Below are 21812 nucleotides of genomic sequence, written 5' to 3' on the forward strand. Positions count from 1 at the left end.
GTTTTAGCATGGTTGTAAGAGAGAACTTGGACAGTAAAAAAAATTGTTGTCCTTTCACACGAGGTACAATTGGTACAACTTTACAATGCTACAATTTATAAAGGAACCCTTGCTAAATTTGATCTCATGTGAAAGGGGCTGTAAGTGCCATTCACACGACATCAATTTAACTTGGGTCCCTTGCTTAATTTTAGCATGGTTGTAAAATTGTAGCAATGTTTGACAAGATTTGGCAGGGGAGAACTTGGACAGTATGAAAAAAATTTTCCTTTCACATGTGGTACATTTTGTAAAAGTTTAACAATCATGCTACAATTTAGCAAGAGACCCTTGCTAGATTGCTCTTGTGTGAAAGGGGCTTTTAAGCTGTCCGTGTCACGCACGTCATGCCCTCTCCCCTTCGGATCGCTGCGCCTGTTGACGATCCACCTACTCCTTTTTTTGCCGCTAGACATACCATTCAGCTCCGTGGCTCATCATTATGTGTGAGAGGTAGAGGGATGTTTGATCTTATTGTAGAGAAACCAGAACCCCGACCTTAGTCGGTTATACGGATAGCTAATAAACGTGTATGCCTACAAGGGCAGTACGGTTGCATACGGAAGTATTGGAATCAGGCGACGAGTGTCGCGTAAGATTTTTTTACGTAGATTTATTTTTAGTGAGACGATGAGCAAATACACTGTCCTATCCTACATGTACGTGTACACATGGCTTGATTTATTATTATTTTTTTATATTATTAATGGTTTATTTTAATCTGAATAAAAAACAACCAAAAGGTTGACAACATTCAAATTTACAAAGTTTTTACAGAATTAAGAAAAATGGAATTAACAATAAACAGGCAAAATCTATACATAAATACACAAAAATTTAAAGAAAAAAAAAACATTAACTAGCAGAAACACGCCATAAAAATGGCAAAGACATACATAAAAAAAAACAGACAAAAAGTTTAAAATTTGCCAAATTTGCCATTTAACACTGTGCCACTGGCCCCAGGCCAGTACTTTGAGCATTTGGCCAGTAAAATCACGACTGGATAAGCCCAGTGGTCGTGCGTTTTTCATTTGACTTTTGTAAAATTGTGCGCTTCATAAATTTTCATTATTATTACTATTATAAATATGGGTACAAAGTCTTGTGTTTTTGTTCAAATGTTGACTTTTATTGTGATAAACTATCTTTTAATTCTGTTGATTGAAAAACACTCATCCCAGAAAAACAAATAGATAAATTGTTTCAAATTGTACATTTGTTTTGTCTTCAATTCTGGTCTTGTTAAAAGGTTTCTGTTCCCTCTAGTTTGTGATTCTTTTGTTGAAACCAAGAACGCCAACTGGGCCCAATTTCATGGAGCTTCTAAGCACAAAAATTTGCTTAGCATGAAATTTCTTCCTTGATAAAAACAGGATTACCAATCAAAATTCCACGTAATTATCAGGATAACCAAACAACAGCTGAATACCAGTAACAAGTAATATGCAACAAATGGAAATTTGGTCCTGTTTTTATTACGGAAGAAATTTCATGCTAAGCAAATTTTTGTGCTTAGCAGCTCTATGAAATTGGGCCCTGTTCTTTGCCAAATGAAATTTCCATTTGATCTCAGTCGATTGTGACTAGTAGCGTTAGTTGTGACTATGGAAAAGACTTGAAAGTGAAACCGTCTGGCCACAACTCGGCCCAGTTTCGCTTAATTCTCTTTGATCCAAATCCTCTGAAGGAACGTATAACATGAGTCTTGTATCTAGCCCTCAGACAATCACATTAACTTGAAAGTCGACACCTTCGCTTGTGTAGAAGGAAGATACAGGTTACTTTGTGCTGGCATTTTGATTGGAAAACATGCTCCTACGTTTTAAAGGACGGTACTACAATCATTTCAAGTTTCTAGTTGTTCTTTTTGTTTTGTAAAGTTTTGTGTTCTTTGTAGGCTGGCTGCTTTATTTTTGTTTCAATGCCTATTGTACGCTGTAACTAAATGTACTTTTCCCATGTGACCCCTACATGTACTTGTATTTCCTTATGAAAGTGGGGGAGAAATTAAAAAGATTTAAAATATTTTTTGAAAACTTTTCAAGGTGAAATTTTGATATCACATTTGAAATATATGGGCCTGTAGTTCCTTCTTGGTTCTCTAAAAAAGGGAAACGTTTTTTTTTTTTATCTGGTGAAAAAAGGTAGGTTTTCCACCAGACATAAAGAAATTATTCTTTTTGATCTGCATGTTGTTCTCTAGTGCTGAGGACACTGTTCCCAGAAGCTCCTTGGAGTCTCTGGGCTATCAAAGGTGGAGTTGCAAACATTTCAACATACCTCCTGAAATTTGTCAGCCATGGCGCTTGCCCCCTCTTCTGTTTATTTTTCTGTACAACGTCTTCATGCTGACCAACATTTCTATAAACAAACATGAGGTGCGTATCTTGACATCGTTTTTCCAGTTGTTTGCATCGGTCCTTTAAAACACAACCAGGCAATATTAATTTGCTCAGTCTCAATATTGTGAAATTACTCTAGAAAAATATAATCAAAAAATGTGTTCCTCCAGTTGTTTGCATTGGTCCTTTAAAACACGACCAGGCAATATTAATTTTACTCAGTCCCGATATTGTAAAATTAGGTCGCGGCCCTTCAGAAGGCAACTTGAGTGTAGCTATGGAGTAATTTATCATAAGTGGTTTCCTTCGATGAGGTTCTGCAGGCGTAATGGGCATGGTATCCCGTCTCTCTATCCAGCGATGGTGCAGTTCGCGCGGTGTCTTCAAAGGGTGCCTGACCATTCAAATTGCGTTTTTTTTTTCGTGTGGGGTGTGGCTGTTGAACGGCCACTTAGTGAATAACGTAAGACTCTTTTGTGATTATGATTTTAAGGATTCACGTTTGGTTTGTCTGAGAAATTAATTGTTTTGGTGAATTTATTTGTTGCTGAAGTGATTGTCTAACATTCAGAAAGATAAATGTGTAAGTAGCAGGTAAAATTTCTAGCTCCTAAGTTTTGAAAAGAACAACCCTGACCCTAACCCTATTGGTACTTTTTAAGACACTTTGTCACATGCGTGCACATCGGTACATGTAGCTCAGTGAAGCTTAAATTTTCCTTTTTAAAGGTAAAATGTAGGCTACTAACTCCTCAAGAGGAATGTTTTTTAAGGGAAGTAAAGTCAAACATCCATTCAAAACATCATGATCAAATAAATGCCTCGGCTGGATGTGGAAATTATTCTGTCAAGTCTTTGGCGATCCTCCCGCCGGCGACTTGATAAAAACTTAGGGTACATGGGATGGGATGGGTCAGACAGGATCATGTTAACTTTTGTGCAAACTTGGTCATGGTAGAGTGCCTCTGGGCTTTGTAGTTCGACTCTGGTTATTTTTCTAGCTTGCTTAACTACTCTTAAAAAAGATTGTTTGTCCCGAGATAGCATGTTTCCATAAACACAAATAAGGCTAAAAGATAAAACACTTTGTAAAATAGTGCTGTAAAGCAGTTCTAAAATGGTGTTATCTACGCCAAAGGCGTTGAGCTTTCTGAGAAAATACAAACGTTGACGTAGTTTACTAGTTGTACAACTTGTGTTTTTATCAAACTTCAATTTATCGTCTATAACATTTCCAAGGTACTTATACTCCGATACTCTTTCAAATGGCCGTCCATTTATGGTAAGCGCTGGTATGGGCGTGCCCCTTAAGCAGACTTTGTAATCCCCCCCCCCCCCTCAACGGCACCTGTAATAATTGCCATGGTACCCAGTGCATTTGCTGTGGTGCCCTTTTCAGAGTTTCAATACAAATTCAAATTCGTTTCATAGAGGAATATTGCTGTGCCCCATCGAGAACGAAACACAAGGCTAGTGTATATAAACCTATGTACTGTAAGTGTTTTTTAAAAACGCATTATTGAATGGATGGTTGTATAGGTATTATGGCGCACCCATATTAACCTACACACCAATAATGACACAGTATGTGGTTGATAGTATTGTGTTGGTTTTGTTTGTTTGGAAGTACTGGATTTCCACCAGGGGAAACATGTTTACATTTTGAAATACTTGCACTTTGACATTGACATAACGTACGGTGTGTTATACATGTAGGCAGTTTACTTAATATTGAAATGTCTATGGAGGAGTGTTTCACAAATAAATGTTTACCTTTGACTTTATCCGTCCCAATAGACTATAGGCCCTACGTTTTTCATATAATTAAAGGCATGGTATACTTTTGGAAACTGGCAAAGACAAAGCGGCCCAACTTATAACACTATTAGTTACAACATGCCACTTGACCTAATGACCTTCGCTGTAAAAGTTTAAATCAGATTTGAACTTGTGTTAAATACCTTGAACATTTAGGTGCATTTTATAAAAACAGGTTGTAATTTACAGTTATACTTGTGTGTGAAGCGCATTGATCATTTTTGGGAATTGCGCTATTTAAGAGCTGGTTTTATTATTATTTATTATTATTTATTAAATACCAGTATTCTCACTTGGTGTATCTCTACTTACAATGTATGCACAGAAAAACAAACCGGTGAAAATTTTGTCTCAATTGTTCATCGAAGGTGCAAGAATAATGAAAGAAAAATTGTTGCATAGAATTGTGTGCTTAACAGATGCCTAAGAAAGGCTTCATGCACATTCAAATATTTAGTAGAAAATTAACTTTTTATTGTCATTCTCTTTCACTGCCTACTGTAATAAGCAAACAATCGGCGCTTACGCACTGGTCTTCAGCACTCCTTAAAAATTTCCAATGCGCCCACTGCAAAATAAAAATGGCCTTGCCCTCACAAAGATGAGCCTCAAGACCCGATTTTCTTATTCATGTGTTCAAATGTCAAGCATGAGCTGCCCTACTTTCTACTATGATCTGATTCTAAGCAATAATAAAAACAAACAATGTGCTTTTTCTGAAGCTTTTTGTCTTCTTCCGCGACGAAGAAACTAGGGCGCCTCTTTATTGTCTCCAGCCTCTCTGTCTTCTTTGACACGGTCCGACAGTTCGTTAAGTCGCCTCCTATCAAAAGGAAGAGCCTTGAATCTCCCTCAGTCGGAATCAATTATGTCCAAAATTATCGGCAGCAAAAAAGCTTTCCACGGTCGAGGTGAAGTGTTTTTATCACTCCGAAATATGCTCAAGCAATCATAGTTTCTGAAACAATTTCTTTTAATTTTGTTTCCTATATTCTGCTTGTGAAGCTATAAAGGACTCTCTGATAAGCAAACTTAAAACACTGTAATGAACAAGAACCCAAATGGAGAGTAGACAGGAAAGCTGTTTAAGATGTGAGTTTGTACAGGAGTCTTGCTCTGTTACCCAACTCATTTTCCCTTTAATAGCAGAGAAACTGGCTTAGTAGTATTTCCTGCTTAGCAGCTTGAAATTGGGCTCAGCTTGTCCTGCTAGTTTTAGGGGCAGAGTCTGTGAAAAGGAAACCCCAGTCTTGTAGCTCAAGTTTCCATCTTGTCCATGAGTTCAGACTCGGGTCTTTCTGCCTCTTCGTGTAACATGAACCATGCAATTTCCTTTCTTTGGTACATGTAGTCCTGGTCTCTACAGAATTTCTCTTGTGTTCATATGTCGGTAGACTAGGCTTCAATTACATGGTGGCTCTGCTTACCATGAAATTCTGCGCTTAAAGTGCCCTGTATGTAAAGCACATACATGTAATGTTATGATTCGTAAGCGCAGAATTCTGCAGTAAGCAGAGGGCACAATATCTGCTTAGCAAATTTCTTGCAATGGTAACTGTATGGCTTTCTTGTAACTAGTTTTCGCTGAGCAACATTTTTTGTGCTACATGTATGCAAGTTTTTGTGCTTACATGCTTTATGACCAAATTGGACTCCAATCGGAGACCGTGTAGTTTTTTAAATTGTGATGTGTTATCAGTTCTGGAGTTTCATCTTTGAGAGGGCAAGGCCATTTTCATTTTGCGAATGGCACTTCCATAAGAAAATCTCTAAGTCAATGGGCGTTTTTTGAAAGGGCACCAAGACCAGGGCAAGAAAGGCCATGGCGTCTGTGTAATTTCAGGCCTGTGTTAATGAAGAGTAGATTACAGAGAGGGGTCTTAAGATTTGGTCGTTGCTTCGTTGCTCGACATGTAACATGTCCCACTTAAGCTCTTCAACATGCGCCTCTCCGCTCTTCCTTCCGCCTCCGCTGCCCCCCCACCCCCCCCCCCCCCAACCAACCTGGACCCCTTGGGCTATTATAAGCATGCCCACTCAAGAGTCCATGGGCCAAGCCACTACCTGGTTTCCTGGATGTGTTTACTAGACACGGAGTGACATTAAATCTCATGTATTCAGAACAGCTTGTTATGCGTGTTTCATAGATTTACACATTTACTGTACATGTGGTGCTGTCAAAATGTAACCTAGTTTTTATTGAGGTCCTTCTACAGTATATATGCATAATTTAGAACAAAATCTCTTCGGGAAAAAATGGTATGCACTATGCAAGGAACGTACCACATGTTTTACAACTCAACATGTTTTGTGTATGTACACCGATTGCTAGCCAAAGAGTGATTTTTTGGTAGCAACTGAACTTCCTGAAACATTTGTGCCACTATTAAAACGTGTTGCAGCTATTAAAATCCAAAACTTTGGGTCCAGAAGAATGCCCTACAGTTTTTGAAGAAAACCTTGGGTGAACCCTTGGCTGGTTTAATAGGTTCAAGATGCTCCTTAGATTCAAGGGATCCTGTGCATTCACTTTGAACCCACCGTCGTTATTTACAATTCGATGTATGCTGAAACAGTTCCGTGGCCAATCACCCCCAGTACACCAAAAACGCAGATGAGGACAACCCGCTCTCTCGTTCCGTCCGTTGATCACTCCAACAATTCGGAGACTCTCCTGTCAATTTCGCTTCCTCGTTTCAAACGCTTTACAATTTGTGTCTCGTCTCTCAATACCTGGCAATCATTTTCAGGAGCTACTACAAATCCGAGTACCAGGCATGAAACCGGTGGGTAATTGCGTTTACGGCCAATGACAAAACGCCGTAATAATAAAAGAAGCTCATGGGAGGTTTTTTCTTTCCTTTTTTGCCTTCTTCTGAATGCATTTACATGTGGTGTGTTTTCAGAAATTTTAGATGATCACTACGCGAAAATTGATGGACAAATTTCTTCTGAGGGATAAGGATTTAACAGTCAAAGGTTATATTCGTGGTGAATACAGGAGTTATCTTAGAATGGGGTTGAGAAAGAAAATTCTGCCCTCCCCTTTTTGCTGCCCCTCCCTCTACTCAATGCCCCTTCCCCATAAACTTCACTTACAATGTATGATGTACAGATGCTTCTTTGGAGTTGCAATGTTCCCTTCCCTTTTAGTTTTTCTTTTTCTTTTCTTTTAAAGGCAGTGGACACTATTGGTAATTACTCAAAATAATTATCATCATAAAACCTTTCTTGATTACAAGTAATGGGGAGAGGTTGATGGTTTAAAACATTGCGAGAAACAGCTTCCTCCGAAGTGACGTAGTTTTCGAGAAAGAAGTAATTTTCCACGAATTTGATTTTGAGACCTCAAGTTTAGAATTTGAGGTCTCGAAATCAAGCATCAGAAAGCACACAACTTCATGTGACAAGGGTGTTTTTTCCCTCACTATTATCTCGCAAATTCGACGACCGATTGAACTCAAATTTTCACAGGTTTGTTATTTTATGCATATGTTGAGATACACCAACTGTGAAGACTAGTGTTTGACAATTACCAATAGTGTCCACTGTCTTTAAAACAAAGAAATGAAAACCCGTAAACGGAAAGGGGGCCTCATCCACCTACCTTGTGCCCCTGTGACATTTGCACATTTGAGAAATTTAAATGTTTGCTTATTTACATGACTACTTTCCCTGTACATTACATACACATAAATGGATAATTAACTTATGATAGGTCTAGTAACCGCGCATAAATTGTTGCTACTTTAAATGCCAATTTTTATGTGGGCATTTGAAGCAAACAAAAGTTGCCATTTAACTGACATAGGAAAAGGCAGTGTAATACTTGAACCGGAATTGTTTAAATAAGACCAGAATAGTTTAACATACATGGTGTATTTAATTGAACAGGCACAAAAGAGACGATTGGTCTCATTTTTTTTAGGGGACACATACATGTACATTACTCAATAGAATGATTTTACTGGCCCGACATTCGAACAACTGGCCTCGTGGCTGCAGTCCATTGTAAAACTCAAGACCTGATCTCCGGTCAAAACGTGCCTCGGATGACTTGTACGTTTTGGAGTCCAGCCCCCGAGGATGGTACATCAAACATGGCTAACGTCTAATACAACAGCTAAATTCTCAATCATTACCGAGCCATCATCGTTGTCGTTGTGAACCAAAGGGATTTACCATCCTCTACTCTACGTGAGATAAAAAACAAAAACCACACACTAGGGTTTGGGATTAAGGCCGACATGTTGAGATGCTTTTAAGGAAACTGAAGACGGCATCACGTACAGCTACACATACATTTAGGTCATATCTTCCCACGTGAGGTATCGGCCGCTGAAGTGATGATCGGACATAAATTCTGAAATCCTTAAAGGCAGTTTACTTGATTCTGTCTTAAGTGCTCGTGTAAGGGATTATTTTGTTAAGTTGTAAACACGACGAGCAAAGCCCCTTGGTAAAATTTTCCTGATTGATATAATTTGTCGACCTACTTTTACAGAATTGATTTTACTGAACCTGCTTAGGTGAGAAAATGTTAGCTTTATGAAAACTGTATCCAAAATCTAGTTTTCAAAATGAAATGGGGGAAAAATGCCTTATCGGGCCCACAGATTCTTAACGCTGCTTATAAATGTAAGCATATTTCACAGGTTAGCTAGACAATTAGGTGGGCAGCTTTACACGGTTAATGCCAATAATTTTCTTTCAGTAAGCAGCCGAAGGTTAACACGCTTTTTCAGGTCTTTAAAAATACCAGCGCTATAAAATAAAAAATGCATAGTAAGCACAAATGAAAGTCAGATTTTAAAATTATTTTATTTTCTAAAAATAGTTCTGTTTAAATATAGAACAGATCTTCTTGATTTGATCCAAAGCTCCTTATCTTGCTCCTCGGGGGTAAGCCACCCCCCCCCCCTCACGAGAAAAAAAAATTCTGCCAAATCTTTTCACAGATCTACATGTTCATCTCGATGCTCAATTTAATTGTCTTTGCATACATATCACAAACACATACACAATCAGCCGTTGGGTTTGTCCATCACCACAAGCTCATCACCCAGTTTCATTAATGGAGAGAGCTTCGTTGAAGGTCGTGCAACTCCGTGTAGATTTCTTATGATTGCCAACATGTATTCTATGAATATGAAAATGGCAGCGACTAATAAAATCTATTTCACTCTGCAGTTCGTCATAAAGAATTCATGGAGTATATAAGTGTCTTGAGTAGGGTAGGAAAGGGTTTACACACCAGTGCATACTTAATATATTCCTTTTCAAATGGCATACTTGTTTGTAACAGTATATGTTTTTATTAAAGAGTCACAGAAATAGAGAAATAGAAGTAGGTATAAATTGTTTATAAATATGTTGTGTTTTAATAACATAAATCATCAATTATTTTCGAAAATTCTTGTCAGTTATTTAGAGTAGTTTTTGTGTCATCAGCACTTTTTATTTACTGTTTGAATAATTACTAGGACTACAGCACTAAACCATTTCCCCCAAATAACACTACAGGGAAATGTAGGAAACTTCAATTTAGCTCAGGGGACATTAGGTTAGGTTTTAGAGCTATTTAATGGTTTTTCATCTTGTCGAGAATGACTAAATATTTCATATTTAAAAAGGTTTAGCAGATGCATGAATTATACAACACATGCTCAGGTAATGCTTTTTCTTCTACAGAGTGTAAATATCAAATTGTCAATAATTTATGCCCCAAACAAGGCATTTTCTGCTTAAATTATGTTCATCAACCATGGTGTTTCTGGTTCACATAGCAAGCACCCTTGTCTACAGGTTTCTTCAGGCTTGCAAGCTGCAGTGATTAAGTTCACTTACATGTATGAGGCATCCTTGGTTTCACTACCAGAAATATATAGGCCTAGTACTAATTAGGCCTGTGCGAATTATTCGAATATCCGGTTAATGGCGAATAGGTTTTCCTATCCGTAACCACGAATGCCTTTTTTTTCTTAACCGGATATCCGCATAGGGCGCGAATACCTATTTACAAACCGGATAGTTCTGTAATTACAACCGAGTGACCGGATATTCTTTAACTATCCGAATATCCACGGACGTCGGGCGACAACTGATATGAATGTTTTGTCTGAATCCTTATGAAACTTCTATTAAGACAGCATAAAACAGCATAAATTAAGTATTTAACTATGCTCACCTCCGTGAAGAGTTAAAACAATGACATTTCTGACGTAATTTGTTCAAAGATTACAAAAGTTTTCCTTCACGTAGAGGCAAACACGATCAAAAGAAAAAGCAAATCGCCATCTTTAAATTAGATCCGGTCATTTTTATGAATGAACCGAGTGACACTGTTTAAAACTAATATCAATCCGCCCATAAGATCTCATTCACAAAGGAACAGCGCCCTCTAGTGGCAAAAAATTTTTTTTTTAATTTTTTTTTATTTTTAAATAGCGCCCTCTAGCGGCGAAAAAACTATTCGAATATCCGGTTAATTTCGGATAGTTGGCTAGCGGTATCCGAATAACAAAATTTCACTATTCGCCCAGCACTAGTACTAATAATTATAATAATGAGCTTTCACATTGCTTCTCATTAGAGGCCAATAGTTGGTCAATATTTCTGAACATACAGAATGTTTTGAAGATCACATTGATAGCAGGACCAATATTGCGTGTGTCTTCACTTTTAATGATATTGCTTAAGTTCAACACACGATCAATTTTAACCTTTTCTATTTATTGACCTAATTCTGTGATCTTTTATCCAAACTTGAATTTTCTGAACAGTCCAATTTTTATCGGCTTATCTGTTGTTATTTTTTGCAAATTATTATGTCAAGTGGAAAGTAGAAACATTTTCAGGAACATGAACACTCGGAGAAATATAGCCATGATACTGCTGAGTGCGCAGTATCTGTTAGATTGAGCTGTGTGGCCGAGCATGCATGTAGTCAGGTTGGCTGGATTAGCTTGCCTGCTACTGTCTTAAAGGTAGGGTCGTACTTTGGAAGAAGTACAGTGGTCAAGTGTCTTGCTTACAGTGTAAGGACACAAGTGTCATATCCAGGTCTTGAACCCACACTCTGCTGAACATAAACACCAGAGCTTGAGTCTCCAGGTGTTCTTGTCCCCATTGCTGGCTATAGGGTCATACTTTGGTTAAAGAGCGCAGCAATGCTGCTTAAATGTCTTGCTTATAAGGACACAAGTGTCTCGAATGGGACTTGAACTCACACTGCTGATCAGAAACACCAGAACTTAAGTCTGGTGTTCTTATTTGCTCTGCCATGATATGCCACAAAAAAACAGCAACACCCTTACAAAAACACTAACCTGTGAGAAGCGCTTGAAGTAACTGCAGAGGCTGCTTCTGTAGGCTAAGCGCAGAATCTTTGCTTACGGTAAGCAGAGCCATAAAATTGGACCCAGTTCATCATCAGGCCTTTTATATGTACCTTTAAAGGATGTAATATGTAGATGTGATGTTAAGATCATTAGCCCCTTTCAGATAAACAATTCCTTATACATCAATGACAAAAATTAATGCGCTCTACAAAACACACACTGAGAACTGAGGCGTAGCATATGCACTAAAGAGACATTCACTCACAAAAAAAAAAAAATACTTAATGGCCCGACGTTTTAACCCTAACCACAGAGTAACGTTACCACAGAGGCTTTCACAAAGGCTACAATTACATGACTCAAATGTGCCCTACCAATAACAACCCTTCCTCTCGACGGCATCAGTTGCTTTGGAGAGTCACATAAAAAAACAAAACTCAATAATTTACAAACCATACCAATGTTCATCAGAAAAATTCCTGTCTGACTAGCTCAGCCGACAGATTTTTCAGGGCTGAATTTTTTTCTTGGAGGAGTTTGTGCGGTCGGCAGAAAGGCGCGGAGGGAATCGCTGTGGAATGTTTGCCGAGCTGACGTTATGCGTTTAACATTCACCGGTGTCATGTTTTTGTCTTAATGTGCCGTCTGCGAGAGATAATGTCTCTGTGAGTCACTTATTAATAATGGAGATGATTTGATAATCGGCATTCTGGATGTTGCACAAATTAGGGTGATTTTCTTATGACAATATTAATGTGAATCTATCTTTAAGAAATGCTTGTCTTGCTTGGGTGGGTTTTCTGATCTCTGAGTCATTTTTTAATTGTATTAAAGTGGAGTATTTGGAGACTGTGTTGAAGTGTAATTCTCAAATTATATTTGAATGGAAAGTAGATGTACATTGTGTATCATCATAGTTAGGAAAGCTTTGGGCTAGCCAAACATGGCTCATATTTAAGGTAGCCTGATGATTGGGTAGTCAAACTTAGCTCTTAAATGTAGGCCATCAGTGGGAAAGTCTGCACTAGCTATTGATTCTTTGAAATTATGAAGGGCTATTCAAATTTGGTTCCAATGTGGTTCCTCGCCTTCTATTTCTAGAAGACTCTAGGCAGCAGTTCAAATCTCTCTGTGTGTACTCCAAGCTACTAGGTGTTCACCTACATAGTGCAGAAATTCAGCGCTTGCCCTTTAAGCGAAAGCGCATAATTCAGAGCCATGAAACTGGGCCCTGATAGCATCATGATGGTGTCATATCTTGTAGGCTGAATTGTGACACTGGGTAGCCCTGTTTGAGCCCCAGGAGCTGGTTGCAACATTTCCCTGGTGGCAGTTTAGTTGGGTTGATGGCCCAAATGCACTGAAGTGTAGCCCTCACCTTGAAGTGGCCGTCTATGGCATTGTGATGTTTTAGGAAATCACTTTAAAAAACAATAGTTGGAAAAAATCTACAATACTTTGACTTGTTCCAATGTAAAACTCATTTATTCTACTCCCATACTTATTGGTACATGTATTATGTGCATCTTCTTTTTTGATCAACAATGAAATTTAACTCTCTTTTTTTCTTCTTTTTCGTCCCTCCTTTATCGCCCTACTTCCTTCCTTGTCATATCTTTAACCCCTTCCACCTTCCCTCCTTCTCCTTCTATCACCATTTCTCTGACCCCGTTCCCACTTTCCTTCGTCATCTCTTCACCTTTTCTTGATAAAACAAAATCGCCCTTCTCTTCACCTCTAACCCAATCAATTGTCTGCCGTTCCGATATCCGTTTGTCTTCACTCTTCCCCTCTGTCACCGTGTCCCCCACTATGTCTGTCGACCCCCCTCTCCCTCCCCCACTATGTCTGCCGACCCTCCTCTATCCCTACAGGTAGATGAGATAAGAAGAATTCTGAGGGACGATCTAAGACAGAAAATCTATGAAATTGAGGATGCTGATGCAACGTTGGACGGAGGAGATGTGCTGTTCACAGGTAAGGATGGGGAGACATCGAAGGGATGCGATTTCTCTGATTTTGAGGGTTGAGGGAGTGAGTTAGTCTGACCCCTTTATGGTATGATGAGAATCGGTATTGAGAATTACTTGGGAAGACAGGGAACAAGACAAGAGTAGGAAATAATGTCGGCATGATTGATCGATGGTAAAGGTTTGAGGCGATGTCTTGTACAAAACCTCTACATGTATGTGAGTGTGTGGAGAGAACTTGACGTTCTATGTCTACTCGACAGTATGCTCTGGCCGGCATTAAGAAGATCGTGTGACGCATGATTCCTTCTCGAAGTGTGGCTTAAGTTTGATAATGCCTGGTTCTGGAGTTGGCATCAGCTCGATGGAGCGTGGATCACTGGATCCAGGTCAGGTTGGGTCGCAGGGGCATTGAAGTGTGAAAGCACAGTGGAAGCTGGAGTGTGTGGGTGGTGTGGTGGTGCACTCAGGTGTGGCGGAAGAGAACAAGGCAATGGGCTGGAAATGCAGTGTTCTAGCAAGATTTGTTTGATTTTTTTTTCTAAAGCCTTTGAGAAAGACTCTGCTAGGGTCAGAATGTCGGGCCATTAACTTTGTTTCCTGCATTTACGCGATACATCCTTTTTGTTGGTAGGCAGTCTGGAACAGCTGATTTTATTTTCTTATCAAGTAATGTAGGCTTATTGAAGTCAAAAATTACTGAAGACTCAAAAAGGGAAAGTGCACTAGAACGCGCCGAAACATTTATAAACACAAATTGTCATCAGAATATAAAAAAGATAAATTTCTCACCAATCATTTTTTTTTTAAATCCCTTTTATTTTACCATGAGGAATGGTTTAATTACAAGAATATGATCTTTTTTATCCTGTATAAAGATAGTGCAATAAATAAATAAATAAATTTGCTTGCAGCTACCTTTAAAAAAAAACCAGCATCCTTTAAATGTCAAATAAAAGCAGCCACTCTAACTTTGATTTACATTCAAGATCTATAAAAGCAATATTCATTCATGCCTCACGTGAATTTGGAGCATTTGTCCCATCAACGCTTTTCAGATGCTAGTGGAGCAGACAATGGCAGCTATTTTTAATGTGAAAGTGCTGAGAGGATTGGGTAACCAACGGGATACATGGATATTCACTCGGACCGTCCTCATGGGGGCAGATTATATGTCTCTCGGAATATTCTTAGGTATCAATGACAGTAATGAGTTGTTTATAACCGTCACAGCTAAACATATCATTATCGGCTGTTTCTCAGTTTTTGTACATATGCTACGAATTTTACTGTTATTTGTTGTATATTTTGAGGCATTGCATAGTGAGGTATCAATGTATATTTAGTTTGCTGTGTAGATTATGTTGCTTTGGGAACTAATTAAGTGTTTCTTTTATTCTACTGCCGCGAAGTAGATTTCGTTGCCACCTTCTCCTGGGGCTGAAACAGGGTTACCCCTTACACATTCTGTAAGGATGAAGGCTTGGGTATCATCCACTTGTAGGAGCCTGGCTGGTAGAGCAGAGTTCACTACCTTTTTATGAAGCAATTATGGTTACTTTCTAAAGGAAACGAGTGTCGTGCCTGAGATTTCAACCCACACTCTGCTGCTGCCAACACCGGAGCTTGGGTCCGTTGAACTGCACGGTCTCTTATATGTAACTAGACTAAACCTTGTGCCGAAACATGCAACTGTCTTTAGTCGGAGTTTCCTGCGTGTTTCCTCTTACAGTACTGTTTTTTTTTTTATTATATAAGCAATTTCTAAATCAATCTGAACTTTTTGTTGACACAACAAACAATAACCCTGTCTTATTTCTTACCCATTTCTCTCACAGGAGAAGAGTTCTTCGTTGGCATCTCCAAACGGACGAATAGCCAGGGAGCCATGGCCCTCGCCAAAGCGTTCCCCAACTATTCGGTATCCTCCATCAAAATCACAGATCAGCTGCACTTGAAGAGCATGATGAGTATGGCCGGGCCTGGGATCTTGGCCATCGGAAGGAGCAAGGAAGCTAAGTCTGCGTTACAGGTACGGATTGAAAGGATTGGAAAATACCACCTCATAGGACCTTTAAAAAGGGAGCGTATACCTTTGGCAATTGAAAATGTACAATAAAAAAAGAAAAATTGCAACGAGGTAAACATGTACAAAACCGCAATTTTGTTTTGCTGGGATTTTGTTCCCTTCCTGCAACGTGCCAAATCTTCCCATGCAGTCCCAGTCACACTGACCAAGTTAACCACCCATCGTGCGTCAATCATTCTCCTGGGCATATAAACAAGTACACCCGCCCCCCCCCCTCCCTCATGTCAGACAAACTGCTTTTCAATTTAAAATTCATAGCCCCGGGCAAAGAAAAACTCTCCAACTTCTAACCAGTTTAGAAATTGCCCGAAGTAACATTAGGGAGCTGTGATGTTTTTTTCCAAACCAAGATCAAATGTCAGAGCGCGGTTCATTTATTCATTCACATGAAAACAAATATGTGATTGTAAAAAGATTCTTGTGGGAAATTGTTTTGTTGTTATTACAAACGTCGGAGTACCATGTTGGATAATTAATTAACAGTGTCCACCACACTGAACTTCAAAGAATTGTTTTATTTTATAATATTTGGTTTCGTTTGTGATTTGCATAAACAATGTTTTTTTTTTTTTTCTTTATCTACCTATCTTTCTATCTATCTATCTATCTATATATCTATCTATCTATTCATCTATCAATCCATTTTTTTAATTTTATAGTTAATTTTTTATTTTATGAAAAAAAGTACAGGAAAATTTGAATCCTACCAATGCTGTATCCTTAACGATTTCCCGTTTTGTCATTCATAGCAAATACTACAAAAGAGTAACTTTGATTACTGCACGTTGACTCTACCAGACGACGAAGCTGCCAACTGCGTATACGTCAAGGGATTTTTACTTCACTGTACTAAGCAAGAATATCCAGAGAGTTATAAGGTAAAAAACAGCTACAATTCCCGCCAAAAATTCTTAGGCCACAAGACAATAGGCATACCAGTAGGATTTCAGACTTTGCATGGTGCAAGAAAAATTAAGTGAGGGTTGCGGTAGCACCATGTGTAACTTTCTTTTGATTAGTGTTGGTTCTGAAAAGAAACGGTAGTTGACAACTCAAGGTTCATTCTCCTGAAGACGATCAGAGTATACTGATGAAAAAGTTGAGTTGTCGACGGGTCCTTTTCAGAACTAACACTACTAAAAATAGATTTACACATGGTGCTACTGCAAACCTAACCTAAATAAACATACCCTCTTGTGCCCCCAAATTGTTTGTAACTTGGCCGAGCGGTTTAGTAGAGCATCAAATCGAATAGAAGTTTAAGTTCTTTAGATATTGGGGTGTGGGCTCGAATCCCAGTCATGACACTTCCGCCTTGAGCAAGACATTTCACTATAATAGCTTCTCTTCACCCAGGGGGAAGCGCCACGGCAGCTGAGGCTGTATACTCCTCAGGGAGCTGAGAAAGAATAAAGTAATGTTATTGGCCCAGTGACCTGGGCACTAATATAAAGCGCATTGATACGTTATTGTAAAATGGCCGATACAAGAACTAGTTATTATTTTGAATTTAAAAGTTCTCTCACTTTTCTCATCCTCCAGGTCTTTGAAGAGAAGTTTCCAAACGATGTTAGGATACCAATACCAAACAGTGAGCTGCACAAGGTCGACGGAGGGCTGACGTGTAGGTGTATCTTGGTCCAGAAACCCTTCTAGGTCTTGCCGCAACGTTGATCCAAGCACCGAAGACGTTGATTTAACAAAATCGCTTATTATTCAAAATGTAACTCATTAATTGATTGATTGATTCGACCATTCTTGTATTGTTTATCTTTTTTAATTTTTTGAAGGGTTGGGTTGGGCGTCTTTTTCTGTGGAATCAGCAACACAAAACGGATATTTTGTTACTTTTTGTAACTCTTTGCGAATGATATCGTCAGTAGTTTATTTTGCCACCTTGGAGTCCAAGATTTCAGACTTTGTTGGGGTTTGTTTTATTACAATTGTCTTATTGGGTGAGTCACTGATTCGAACGGCGCAAAATCTCAAATTGTACTGAACAATGACTGATAGAAACGGATTGGAGGATGGAATACGATTCTTTTTAAAGGATCTGCAACTCTCGGTAGTTTACAAACTAAGGTAATTGAGTTTTAGGTTAAGGAAGCATGACTCATCCTACCATTTTGCGCCTGATGCCTGAGTCTGGTAAAGGCGTGGCATGGGTGCCTTTAAATGTGTACTGGAATACTTCAAGGGAGCACCAAGGCAATGATCAGGGGAGACGGTGCTTACAGTAGCGCGAAATACCCACACTAAGGCCGTGGCCGAATTGGCGACTTAGGCTACGGCTAGGGCGCGCGCGTCTGCCATTCTTCAACACTGACAGACGCGCTGATCTAGCCGTAGCTGTAGCCAAAGTCGCCAATTCGGACACGGCCTAAGCCAGGGCTGGAAATTACCACTGAACCCCAGGACCGAGGCCAGTGATATTAGCATAGGGCCGGTAAACTCTTTAAATTTAGATACAGTGTATAATGTATTGTATCTAAATGTTCATACTAATTGTTTTCAAATTCTTCTGGTTTTAAAAATTGAAAATGCAAACTTTCTTCCGTAATCCATTTTGTCTTTGATAATTTTGAAAACCCTTCCCGCCTTAAACAAAATTAAAAAACCCAAAACAATCCAGGTAGCTAATTTATTCAGATAAATGATTCACGCTAATTTGTCATTTTTTTGTTGTGTTTTTGTGTTTGTTGTGGAGGTTGAATTTCTTGCATTTATTTCGGATGTTTTAATCGCAGAACACATGCAGAAACATGACTTCAAAACCTCTTTCACACTAGATCAATTTAACAAGGGTCCCATGCTAAATTGTTGCATGGTTGTCAAGTTTTATAAAATGTTCTTTTGTGAAAGGACGACAATTTGTTGATCTGTCCAAGGGCCCATGTTATCTTGCATTGCTATAAAATTTAGCGAGGGACCTCTGTTGAATTGCTGTTGTGTGAATAGGGCTTAAGTTGTGTGTGTGTTTGTTTGTCTGTTTGTTGAAAAACACAAGCTTTAAGCACTTGTTATCATTTTTTTAAGTTTTGTTTTGAGGAAAGGACATTCGTTTTAAGGTCACAAGGCAAATACCCTTTTCACAAACACTAGTGAAACTAAGTGTGTGTATTCTTCAATTAACCTGCATTATTTAGATTTTATCTTTTTCTTTCTAATTACTGCTCACACATTTATACAAATGTTCTATGCACTCGGAGTTTGCCCAGACATTTTGTCTCGCCAGGTATTTGCAGTAGTCTGTTTAGTTAGAACAAGGTGTTACCATTGTTTCTTGCCTGTGGGATGTTTTGCATCCTAAAGCAAACCTACGCTAAGTGTTATAAGCCAAGATATTGTTATTTTAGCTTGACAATAGAATACAGCTTGTGGTAAAACGTTGTTTTTAAAGACTTGGAATGAACTTAATCTTTGAAACTTTCAAATGTGGAGCCGTTTAATTTGTTGGTTTTGATATTTTCATGATTCAAAACAAATTCTATAAAGCATGTTGAACGCACGGCAGCAAAATTTCAGTAGACTTTCTACGAATTCACTTTACGTTTGGGGTGTGAAAATTTATCAAACTTTTTTATTGCATTCCAAAAATATGCATTTTACCCGTCCCTAGAAGTTCCTGCGTTAGCAGCTAGAGTTCCAGTTTACCAGCCAAAATGACAGCAGCAAAATTTGGTTGGAAATATTTGTGTTTGTTTAGCTGAATTTTTAAAAGTTGTGCTTTAACTTAAGGCCAGGTTATAGTCAGTCGTGTGATGGACGTGGGGTGGAAATCTTGACGATCATAAGAAACACAGTTAGTATGCTTCAGCGATGACTATAAACTGATTTTTTTAGGATCGCACGTCAAAATTTCCATCGGCCTTTACGATTGTACGTAAGTTTGATGTTTATAATAATGTATTCCCCTTTGTGAAGATTTTTCATTTAGTAGTTGGTCTAGTACCTGATGTTCAAATGGCATTCAATTTCACATTTGCCATCTTATCCACATGATTGTCTCTATAGTATGGGGAAATCGAATTTAAGAGGGCACTCGGACAAATCAAGTCATTGTACCAGACAATATTCAAAACTAAATCACAGAATGGCTTATTGGTAGTGTCAGCACGTTGCCGGCCATTTTGTTTATGGCTACGAGTGCCACTTTTGCACCATTTTCCAATGCTTTATTCACTCCTTGCCCTATTTAACATGAATACCGTAGCTATCTAACAAGTGTACACATTTGAAAACAAACAAACAATGCTTTCAAGATGTTTGAGTAAAAGTTTTCTTCAGTTTCTTTCGCTTGTTTATTTGTATAAATGTACTATTGTATGCCTACTAGTACCATAGTACTTGGTGACTGAGGGCTCAGGCAGACATATTGCCCCATTGCATCTAATTATTTTTGTGCAATTTGAAAGGTGCTCTGTCGTTGGCCATATTGTTAACCTTGTATATATAAATAGTAATTAATACTCTCTGATATAGAAAAAGAATTGAAATCATAACGTTGTTACAAATTTTGTAAAGAAATTGTGAAAAAAATATCTTTAGTAGCTTTGTACATGTGTGGTTAGTTTTGTAGACTGCTCCCGAGATTTAGTTGTATTCTGTATGTGGAGACCGGAACCAGACCAGTTTACCAAGGTTTAATGCTTGAAAACGGTTTATTGGATTATACTAGTTTGAGAGCTATAGTTGTATAACTAGTTAATTTGTATTCATCTGGTTTAAAAAAAAAAATCATTCACAGCGCTGATTAATATTAAAAACAAAAAATATTATTTCTAGCATTTGTTTTCCCAAATGCTTAAACAAAAACTTTGTTTTTGAAAGTTGGTCCAATCAATCCAGTGTTTTGTTTGCATGGTTTAATTTTTGTAGATTTATTCATCTTTTTATTTTCTTCCTATACCTTTAACTCTTTGATGGTAATTCATGAAGGCGTATTTTGCTGACGATTTCCTGGCATTTACTCCCACCCTAGTCGAAATGTTGAGGCCAATTAAGAACTCGCTCCGCGGCAGTGAAGTTAATGGCAAGAAGTCCCCTCGATCCACTAAGCGAAAGTTGTCGTCCCAGCCGACTTCCTACCTTCAGCCTAGGTAGAAGTTAACAAGCAGGACAGTTCTTTTCAGAACTGAGATGTCTCCCTGCATTCTAAAAAAATCTACTCCGCGGCAGTAGAGAAGTCTCCCGAAATACCTCCAAGAAATTCTACTCCGCGGCAGTAGAATATAATGCAAGACAAGTTCTTAAAAGAACATCGACCCAGCAAGTATTTACACACATGGTGTTACTGCAAACCAAATATATATTGTTACCCCACCTTGCAATGCTTCAAATCAATCTTTTCTTACGATAGCCAGCGTTTTGTATGATGCCTTTCAACAATCGCCCACCAAGCTTTCTACTCGATGCCACAAGGCCGGCTTGGATGTTTCAGCATGTACCCCAAATTACAGACTTCTGTGTCTTTACATTCATACCTACAAACCGCAAATTCAGATTTGATATTAAATCCATTGTGTATTCATCATCGCCCCCTGGCACCAACAATACAACTCCCTTTAGGAAAAAAAGTACACGACCCAACGATTCTGGCCAACCTGCGAGAAATGAAACCGTGACATTTTCTGGTCCGCAGAATTCCAATAGAATTATCCATCAGCATATCTAAGTGGGCATCAGTGAGACTGGGATTAACCTAGATTTGGACTAATTTCATTAGCCCCATTATTATCCATGAGAAATGGGGGGGGGGGGGGGTAATTTGCCCCGAAATATTTATGCTGAACTATTTTTCCAGTTCAATGGAGCAGTTTCTTTTACTTAATTTTTTTCGAAATTTGCTTCTATTTGTTGAATTTCTTTGGGCATTTAGTTTTGTGGAAATCTTGTTTTGAAAATGGCATGGCGAGAGCCTGAACAATGCGTTTGTAAATTCTTTACTGCATTCTGTGTGTATTATGAGCATATTATTTTCTTAGAATAATATTGTTATTTGAACAGTATGATACACGGTTCACATGAGGAAACTTCGCAGCATGTTGTGGCTGCCTCAACGGTCCAGGGCATCAAAGTCAAGTTCTGATGGTCGAGTTATGAGTGTGTGGATTTGATACTTGTGTCCTTGGGCAAGGCACTTGGGTCTTGAGCATTGATTTCAACTTCTGAGTCATCAGAGTGTGGGTTCGAATCCCGGTAGATAGAGTCT

At 38.6% G+C, this 21812-nt stretch overlaps 1 protein-coding gene across 2 annotated transcripts in view; it reads left to right on the forward strand.

Moving 5' to 3' along the window:
- The window catches only part of LOC139948182 (N(G),N(G)-dimethylarginine dimethylaminohydrolase 1-like), a 41832-nt gene extending 21428 nt beyond the window's left edge, over positions 1–20404 (forward strand). Inside the window, exons 4-7 of one of the 2 annotated variants that reach the window (XM_071946244.1) lie at positions 13417–13519; positions 15351–15544; positions 16351–16479; positions 17144–20404. In XM_071946244.1, coding sequence (XP_071802345.1) covers positions 13417–13519; positions 15351–15544; positions 16351–16479; positions 17144–17257 — 540 coding nt within the window. In that variant the 3' untranslated portion in view covers positions 17258–20404. The remainder of the gene's footprint in view (positions 1–13416; positions 13520–15350; positions 15545–16350; positions 16480–17143) is intronic. The other variant, XM_071946243.1, reaches the window with a different exon arrangement.
- Positions 20405–21812: the final 1408 nt, after the last annotated feature.

The sequence above is a fragment of the Asterias amurensis genome, chromosome 15 (genome assembly GCF_032118995.1).
Source record: "Asterias amurensis chromosome 15, ASM3211899v1".
In the NCBI taxonomy this organism is placed as follows: Eukaryota; Metazoa; Echinodermata; class Asteroidea; order Forcipulatida; family Asteriidae; genus Asterias; species Asterias amurensis.